Genomic DNA, 9,717 nt, shown 5'->3' with positions numbered 1-9,717 from the left:
AGTCAATGACCATGGACAGCATCTCTCCCTCCTCGTCTCCCCTCTCTGCGGCCCTCAGCATGGCCTCCGCCTGCGGGGAGCAAACCTCACGAGCTACGCGACCGCTCCGCCAGCAAGAGAAGGGGAGTTGCCTGGTACAAAAGGGACATTCTGCTCATTCACCTAGGTGTTATCTGCCGTGGTGCAGCTGTGTGGATTTTACAGAATGACCGTTCCAAGTGTTTCCTTGGTGAAGTGCACYAATGTGTGTTTGTTGTTGTTAGTACACTTCTAGATATTAATGCACAGTTGGAGCTAGAAACACAAGCATTTCACTACACCCGCAATAACATCTGCTAAACATGTGTATGTGACAAATAAAATGTTATTTGATATAGCCCTCTTTAACGAACCTCTGTTGTGTTTTAGGAGTGGGAAGTCGACTCACCATCAGAGCATGACAGAAGCATCCCAGAGTCTCCGCCGGATAGAGATGCCAAGGATGTCCATCAGAGCGGTGAGCTAACACAGGATTTTATTTTGTATTCTGTAACAGCTGTAAAGTCAGATAAAATAAAATATGGCTTCAATAGTATTACATCAGAAACAATATGGCTTCATTCACAGTCCTGTCTGGCTAGACAGTATGAACTTAGTAATCACCCATATATTGCTCTCTGTGTGTCCTATGAACAGGCCAAGGCTCTGTGTTGCTGTGCAGGCTGCACAAGGTAAGTTATTTCAATGCCATCCTCCAACTCCTCTATTAGATCATCATACTGTGATAGTCCAATTCAATACAACTTTATTTGGTCCATAGAGGTCACAAAGTTCAGGAGGAATTTGTTCAACCAGGAGACCATTTGCCCCTCCAAGAAGGCCAAGATGCCCAGGAGCCTGTCTGTCTTGGCTGTGGAGGGACTAAAGCGCAAACACCCCCAGACGACAGAAGGTGGCGGTAAAGAGACACTCTGATACTTAATTATTCGCCAGTATGTATTCCCTGATACTTCAGCATTCCAAGAGCTCATAGCATCAGTAACAAGGGAAAAGGTTTTGTTAGCACTGTGACCCAGAGAAAATCTGCCCTTTTAGATCGACATGCCCTCCGGACCAATAAGGTGATGGAGACGCCACTTCACAAGCAGGTGTCCAATCGCCTGCTGCACAGGCAAAAGATGGGCAGGTGAGTTGGACATGTGATTTTTTAAAACCACTCATACCTATATTCAGTTAAAAATGGCAGATTTGGACACTGATAAATGCCTAAATTGGAACACAGTGGCTGTACAGTAACATGCTGTACATGACGTCAGAGCTCTGGCTCTGCGCTTCACAGCCCTGTATGGGTTTTGACTGACAGCTGTTCTGACCTTGAGCACCTCGCGCGATAAGAAGTTGCCCCCATACCTCCCGCTAATTGGGCAACTTTTGCAAATGTTCTGTTGTCTGAGTGAGTGAAATGCTATAAATTAAGAAGACTGTATTTTGAAAGATGAGACATTGAGGACTGTAATAAATACCGCTTTGATGTCATAAAAGCCAAACACTTGAGTCCAAATGTGCACAAATGCACACATTTCCATAGAATAAAACCCATGTCATAAACAGTGTCAATGTTTCTGATCACTATGTTTGATGTACAGTTACAAGATGACAAGTCGTTATACCCTGCGTTGTTCTGAACAAAATGAGACTATTGTCTATTGTGAAGACAACTAGCACCTGAATACACTCATGACTTCTTTCTATTCTCACCAAAATTACGATCAGTTTCCCTGAATTGCATTGCGAACGCTTAACACTGCAATAATTGTGTGATGGCGGGATGCAGGGTTGTGTTCCAACCTAAACAACTATAAGTGTGCTTGCTTTAGATCCTCAACGGCACAGCTAGGAGAGCTAAGAAAAGCAKCTTATAGTTGAAGACTCTCCTTTGAGTCATCAAAGTGCATCGAAATGACTTCGGAACTGTGCACCATTTGCAGAGGTGTGTGGCCACTTGAAGACAACAGTTACTCCTCTCACTCAAACCGTGGTATATATTTTTTTCTTATGTTGCACCTACCCCGCATTGTCCAGGGGAAATTCATATCATGTTACTGAACGTATCCAGCATATTCTTTTCATATTTCTTCTGTAAGAATAATTTCAATTTAGCCCTATCCATGTAGGCCCTTTACTTTTTCCACGCTGTGTTGTTTCACAGCCTTCATTTAAAATAGATTAAGTTGACACACATTTTTTCAAATTAATGCAAAATGAAAGCTGAAAGTATTCAATCCCTTTTGTATGGCAAGGCAAAATAAGTTTGTGTTATATGAGTTTAACATGTATTTGTTTAGGAGAAGTTATTACTGTAACTGAATTGGTAGCAGTACACTGTGGGGACATTTGAAATGTTCTGACTGTTTGATTTGTCAGGTCTGTCCCGACAGAGGAGTGCATCGTGGAGGAGTCGCCAGTGAAGCCCCCAGGTCAGTGACTGCTGCTAAGAGTGGATATGAAACAGACATTTCTGAGCTCCAGCAACCTGGACAGAGCTCTCTCCTCCCAGCTCCTACTCAGCGACAGCAAAATAGGTATGTGGACTAAACACCATTATTACAGGTGTATCACTACAGTTATTACTGTTCACTATTCTGTGGAGTCTTTCAACTGACACATATTGACAATTAGATCGTTCAAATGCTGTAGGTGCGGTAAACCTGCGATCAGTACGGTCTCCGGTACGTCTTTTATTTGGAGCCACTCAGTCTCCTGCTACCAGGTCCAGCCGGAGGCAGCTGTCCATGTCTTCAAGGTAACTGGTCCATCTTGTTGAACCTCTTCAGTTGTCATATATCATATTGTTTTTTTCCCAAGCAAAGAATAACAATGCCGATTAGTTTGCGATACTTATTGGAAATACTTGATTGGTTTTCCAAACTCCTAAGTCGCCTGGTGGAGACGGTAGGTTTGCGAAAGGGAACAAGACACCCAGAAGCCCTCAGAACCCCAGAACAACCAAGACCCTACAGGGTCCAGGGCTACTCGGTCACAGACAGCCCGGTGGCAGGGCCATCTCACGGGCAGGGCTGCGTGGCCCTGAGATGCAGCCCCTTCAGATCCCCAGCCAGGAGGAGCCTGGTATTGGAAACGCCCCAAAAGGAGTCCCCTCRGAAGGGCATCCTGAGGACCCCCGGTCAAGACCTTACTAGATTCACTTTCTCCCTCCGGAGCTTGCCAGCTACAGAGCCCACCCTGCTCCAGAACGCCCAGGAAGAGTGTCACCTGGTCACCATCTCCATCTCCACAGAAACCCAGAGTTACAGAGACGAGCGCACCCTTCAAGGTGCCGGAATCGCCTCTTCTTTTCACCCGAAGCTCTCCATGGCTGTTGATGAACACACCCAARAAGTTCTTCAGTCTGCTCAAGAGTCCTAGAAGCAAACAGGTWATTTTTATGACTCCAGCAAAAGTAGTGCAGAGAACGAACAGAAATTCCCCACAAGTGTCTCTGTCTAGGATTACAGAAAATTCTGCTGTGGGTGGCGCTGAAACAACGCCAGAGAAAAGTGAATGTCAAAGGTCTTCCGAATGGCTTATGGGAAAGTTCAACAAACCTGTTAAGGATGAGCAGGACCTCCCTGATGGTCCCCAGAAACCCCCCTCTTCTTGTTCCACACCACCTCCTGACCACTTTTCTCCACCCACTCCCAACACCACAACCCCCAGGAAATCTCCAAGCCTTGGCCCCCGCATGCTCACTTGCTCTGGAGGAACCCCTGTTAAAGACTCTCTCCATGTCTCCACACCAAAGCATGCTCACACCAAAAAAAGCCACCTGTCACGGTCGTTGAAAGAACTGGACCAAAGTGCAGCGTCGTGAGCGTACATTTTATTTTATTTTAAAATGTCGCCAACAAAACAAGAAACAAAATAAACAATCATGAAGCAGATAACTTCCCACAATGACACAAGGGAAAAAGGCTGCCTAAGTATGATTCCCAATCAGAGACAACGATGGACAGCTGTCCCTGATTGAGAACCATACCCGGCCAAAACATAGAAATACACAAACCTAGAAAACAGAACATAGAATGCCCACCCCAAATCACACACTGACCAAACCAAATAGAGACATAAAAAGGCTCTCTAAGGTCAGGGCGTGACACCACCTCCGTAATGTCACGATCTGAAACGTCACCAAAGACTCCTGTCAAAACCCAACTGAATAAAATGACTGTTGCCATCTCTATAGGATCAAGGATTATCAAAAGCCGTGCTATAATTTCTCAGACAACCCAAAGATTCCTAGATGCCCTTCCAGACTCCCTCCACCTACACAATGACGTCAGAGTACAAAAATCAGTTAACCACCTAACTGAGGAACTAAATTTAACCTTGTGTAATACCCTAGATGCAGTCACACCCCTAAAAACTAAAAACATTTGTCATAAGAAACTAGCTCCCTGGTATACAGAAAATACCCGATCCCTGACGCAAGCTTCCAGAAAATTGGACCMGAAATGGCGCTCCACCAAACTGAAAGTCTTCCGACTAGCTTGGAAAGACAGTACCATGCAGTATCGAAAGCCCTCACTGCTGCTTGATTATCCTATTTTTTTCAACTTAATTGAGATGAATAAGAACAATCCCAAACGTATTTTTGATACTGCCACAAAGCTAACTAAAAATCAGCATTCCCCAAGAGAGGATGGCTTTCACTTCAGCAGTGATAAATTCATGAACTTCTTTGATCCTCTTTACATCTGCATATTTCTCCAAAGCTCAGTTGTCCTGAGTCTGCACATCACTGCTTGTCTGGAAGCAAGATGTCGGTGTCCGCGACATGGCTGGTTTTCTCTTTGTAGTCCGTGATTGTCTGTAGACCCTGCCACATATGTCTCGTGTTTGAACCGTTGAATTGTGACTCCACTTTGGCTCTGTACTGACATTTTGCCTGTTTGATTGCCTTACGGAGGGAATAACTACACTATTTGTATTCTGCCATATTCCGTTTTGCACGAATGCTGCCATCTCTCCACGGTTTCTGGTTTGGGTAGGTTTAAATAGTCACAGTGGGTATAACATTTCCTACACACTTCCTGGTGAACTCAGTCATCGTATCCGTGCATTCGTCAATATTATTCTCTGCTGATCACCGTTCTCAAAACTTGTRGTTGCACATCTCACACTACAGAGCATTGCAGATCTTGTGCCGACATGTTTGTAAAAATATTGGGACGTCTGGGACAGCTCAAAGACGAGATCGTTAGCCCTCAGATTGCGTCTCTGACCCTCTCACATTAAATGAATGTCGGCGATGGCCGCTCGCTCCTTTGTAGGCAACGACATGAGGATTTTGTCTCCAACCTCAAACGTGTCTGGGACAGCTAAATCGGGGCCAAAATCGTGTAGTGTACACCCGGCTTAAGGATGGGAGAGACATCACATCCATCACAGCTCCTTGCTGAAGGTGACGTTGATCATGTACTGCTTCCCGTGGGGTGAGCCTGATGTTCGGCATGTCACGCCTCATGTCTGAAACATCAAAATGCCTATGCATCTACAAATCATTGTTTTACACAATATTGTATCATGTTTTGAGTTGCTGACCTGTTCATCCACAGGCTTGTGCTGTAGTCTCCACAACTGGATCAGACTGACACAGGATTTCCATTCAGCGGATGGTCTGAGGGATGCACTCATGTTGGACTGGAAAACAAAGAGACATTTGGCCAGTGGTAGGTATTTTTCAATGCTGTATCACCATCCAATCGTAACACATAGCAACTTTTGACAACGTGACAAGTGGTCCCTCGACGCCCAATCTTATGTCATGAAAACCATGCACAAACATACTGCACAGATATCTCTTCAAATTCATTGTTGTACACAATATTGTATTAAATTTGATGAGTTACTGACCTGTCCGTCCACAGGCTCGATCTGCTGTAGTCTCTACAAGTGGACGCTTGAGCTCGGATCACACTGGCACATGATGTCCATGCACTGGATGGCCTGAGGGATTCACTCCTGTTGGACTGGAAAACAAAAGAGACATTTGGTCAGTGCTGTGTCAACATCTTTATCTGGACAGAAAATGTACTGTTTGTCATAACACAAACCCACCTTGGACAATGTGACAAATGGTCCCTCAACAACCAATCCTCATGCCTCATTGTTTGTTCTTGTTTCCCAATCAACAGTCTGGATCTTCCTCTCTGCCATGGTGGATGAGCTACCTTTCCTGGTAAATGTTCCCACGGGAAAATGACAGCTGCAGACCCGAGTGTTGTCACTGGGTTTTCTGTCCGCCCATCTCAAAGACAAAAATCAAGTTACTTTTACTAGCTAGCTAAGTTGATTACTAAAATGGTAACATCTATATTGAAATGCCATAACCCACAGACTTGACTATAGTAATGGTCAAATACATTGATCTATCTGCACATATAAAATCCTACTATGTGGATGGGATATTTCTGCTGGTATGGAGGAATTATCTGGAATGCTCAACTAGATCTAGTCTGGTGTACTATTTGCCCGAAGAGGTGAAGTATTGCGATGAGCTATATGACTGTACTTCTGATTATAATTCTCAAGAGGAAAGTTAAAACCTTGCTAACATTAGGCACTTCAAGAAGCGAAGTAAACAGAATGATCATTACACAGGTGCACCTTAAAAGGCAACTCTAAAATGTGCAGTTTTGTCACACAACATAATGCCACAGATGCCTTAAGTTTTGAGGGGACAGGCAATTGGCATGCTGGCTGCAGGTATGTCCACCAGAGCTGAGAATTGAATGTTAATTTCTATACCGTTAGCATAATTTTACCTCCTTACCTCCTCTATACCTCCAACATTGTTTTAGAGAATTCGGCAGTACGTCCAACAAGCCTCACAACCGCAGACCACGTGTAACCACGCCAGCCCAGGGCCTCCACATATCAAATCAAATCAAATGTTATTTATTTGGCACATACACATGGTTAGCAGATGTTAATGCGAGTGTAGCGAAATGCCTGTGCTTCTAGTTCTGACAATGCAGTAATAACCAACAAGTAATCTAACCTAACAATTCCACAACTACTACCTTATACACGCAAGTGTAAAGGGATAAAGAATATGTACATAAAGATATATGAATGAGTGATGGTACAGAACGGCATAGGCAAGATGCAGTAGATGGTATAGAGTACAGTCTATACATATGGCTTCTTCACCTGTGGGATCATCTGGGGAGGAGGAAGAGGGAGTATTTATGTCTGTAATAAACCCTTTTAATAAATAATGTAATAAAACCCTTGGGAAAAACTCATTCTGATTGGCTAGGCCTGGCTCACCAGTGGATGGGCCTGGCTCCAGTGAGTAGGCCTATGCCCTCCAATGGCTGTGCCACTGCCCAGTCATGTGAAATCCATAAATTAGGGCCTAATTWATTWATTTTAATTGAATGATTTCCTTTTATTTTTGTTCAGTGTGTATATATAGTTATTGAACAATAATATATGAGGGATTGGAAATGATGCAGACAATTACATAGATAGAAGCTGTTAGGTTCTAAATTAACAGAGTAAAAAACTCAGATGCTTAGTAAAGCTCAAACCAAGTTTATTCACCCACATACAGCTGCATAACACGGAACCCAAACCGGCTGCGCGCATGCGCCATCGTGCGCTATCGTGCATAAATTTATTTTGCCCCCCCACACCAAACGCGATCACAACACGCAGGTTAAAATATCAAAACAAACTCTGAACCAATTACATTAATTTGGGGACAGGTCGAAAAGCATTAAACATGTATGGCAATTTAGCTAGCTAGCTTGCACTTGCTAGCTAACGTTAATTTGTCGTATTTAGCTAGGTGGCTGTTGCTAGCTAATTTGTCCTGGGATATAAAACATTGAGTTGTTATTTTACCTGAAATGCACAAGGACCTCTACTCCAACAATTAATCCACACATAAAACGGCCAACTGAATCGTTTCTAGTCATCTCTCCTCCTTCCAGGCTTTTTCATCTTTGAACTTATATGGTGATCCCATCTAAACTTTCATTGTATTACCACGACAACCGGCAACAAAGTTAGTCTTTCAATCACCCACGTGGGTATAACCAATGAGGAGATGYCACGTGGGTACCTGCTTCTATAAACCAATGAGGAGATGACTTTCAGCGCGATCTGCGTCAGAAATAGGAATGACTTCTATTTTAGCCCTTGGCGTCGCAGACGCTCGTTGGCGCGTGCGGGCAGTGTGGGTGCAATAATTGAATAACATTGATTTCTAAATTTATTTTGCGACGCTCGCGCATGCGACGTGTCCGGTCTGGTCAGCATGTAAGACAAAGAACATATTAACACAAGTACTGGTATTTAAACCTTTTTCCTATGTCTCCAACACATCTGAACAGCCAATACATCTCTGTTGCTAGACAGAACCTTTGTGATATCTGTTCTTCCTCACTTCATCTGACCTGACCTCGGCCCCAAATTTCTCACTCCTCCCCATATGATCCCTGATGTCTAACAATAAAATATTCTGATGGAATGTAAATGTTCTACATTCCCCTCTAACCCTTAGTGACATGAATAAGGATACTTCATATTTTCAAGTTTAGAACTCAGAACCAATCAAAGCCTTTGGTTGGAAAATCATTCCTCATGAAGCTGGTTGAGAGAATGCCAAGAGTGTGCAAAGCTGTCATCAAGGTAAAGGGTGGCTACTTTCAAGATTCTCAAATATAAAATATATTTTGATTTGTTTAACACTTTTTTGGTTATTACATGATTCCATATGTGTTATTTCATAGTTTGGATGTCTCCACTATTTTTCTAAAATGTAGAAAATAGTCAAAATAAAGAAAAACACTGGAATGAGTAGGTGTGTCCAAACTTTTGACTGGTACTGTATAAGAGGTGTGAACTGTTGACCACACCCCCTGACTTTGAGAAGCTCTGACGCTACCTGAATCAAGCACACCCATAAAAACATTTCTTCAGGATTTTGGAAATTCTCCCGCGAACCCCTTCTTATCAGTTGACCCCACATGGAGTCATGACCCCTGGTTTGGGAGATACATTTKTAATTTGGTTCTCAGGCAAGGCTTGATCATGCAAACCAGTTTTGTTATGTTTTAAACCTCTTATTTTGTTCATTTCCAGTTTTAATTTCTGTACCTGTCACAATTTTTTAAACAAGCTACTAGTTATTATTTATCACAGTTTTGGTTCATGACTGGACACAGTGAACGGGCAGTAAACCTAACTGCTTTAAAAGTGTCCAGGTTTTTCCTGTCCAACTCTATTGTCCTTGCTTATCAGCAAGTATATGTGATAAAAGGCACCTGATAGTCTAAATCAGAAATCACCCTATCCTGTTCAAAGGTCAGAGCTGTAAAGCACATTATCCTACACGGCAGACAATCAGTGGTACAGTGCCTTCAGAAAGTACACACCCCTTGACTTTTTGCACATTTTGTTGTTACAGCCTGAATTTAAAATTGATACATTTTAGATGTGTTTGTCACTGGCCTACACACATTACCACATAATATCAATGAAATTATGTTTTTTAGACATTTTTTGAAATTAATTATCTGAAATATCTTGAGTCAATAACTATTCAAATAAAATTTAATTGTCACAAACACAAAAAAGCAGATGTTATCGCGGGTGTAGCAAAATGCTTGTGTTTCTAGCTCTAACAGGGCAGTAATATCTAACAATACACACAATCTAAAGTAAAGT

At 42.8% G+C, this 9,717-nt stretch overlaps 1 protein-coding gene across 1 annotated transcript; it reads left to right on the top strand.

Annotated features, from left to right (window-relative positions):
* Positions 1–412: 412 nt before the first annotated feature.
* On the top strand, positions 413–8,796 carry LOC111961144 (treslin-like). The gene is made up of 9 exons (XM_070442946.1): positions 413–496; positions 676–710; positions 800–937; positions 1,075–1,165; positions 2,404–2,561; positions 2,677–2,782; positions 5,595–5,708; positions 5,907–6,031; positions 6,174–8,796. The coding sequence occupies exons 3-5, from the start codon at positions 865–867 to the stop codon at positions 2,462–2,464; spliced, it is 225 nt and encodes a 74-aa protein (XP_070299047.1). The 5' UTR covers positions 413–496; positions 676–710; positions 800–864; the 3' UTR covers positions 2,465–2,561; positions 2,677–2,782; positions 5,595–5,708; positions 5,907–6,031; positions 6,174–8,796.
* Positions 8,797–9,717: the final 921 nt, after the last annotated feature.

This window comes from Salvelinus sp. IW2-2015, linkage group LG4q.1:29, assembly GCF_002910315.2.
Source record: "Salvelinus sp. IW2-2015 linkage group LG4q.1:29, ASM291031v2, whole genome shotgun sequence".
NCBI lineage: Eukaryota > Metazoa > Chordata > Actinopteri > Salmoniformes > Salmonidae > Salvelinus > Salvelinus sp. IW2-2015.
The sequence above is the reverse complement of the archived record's forward strand: the minus strand, read 5'-3'. Positions and strand labels throughout refer to the sequence as shown.

Bases quoted from the DNA above. Each gene is read 5' to 3' on its own strand.
- LOC111961144 (XM_070442946.1), top strand. From the start codon at position 865: ATGCCCAGGAGCCTGTCTGTCTTGGCTGTGGAGGGACTAAAGCGCAAA. The intron at 938-1,074 runs GTAAAGAGACAC...CTGCCCTTTTAG, and splicing joins CCAGACGACAGAAGGTGGCG to ATCGACATGCCCTCCGGACC. The intron at 1,166-2,403 runs GTGAGTTGGACA...TTGATTTGTCAG, and splicing joins CACAGGCAAAAGATGGGCAG to GTCTGTCCCGACAGAGGAGT.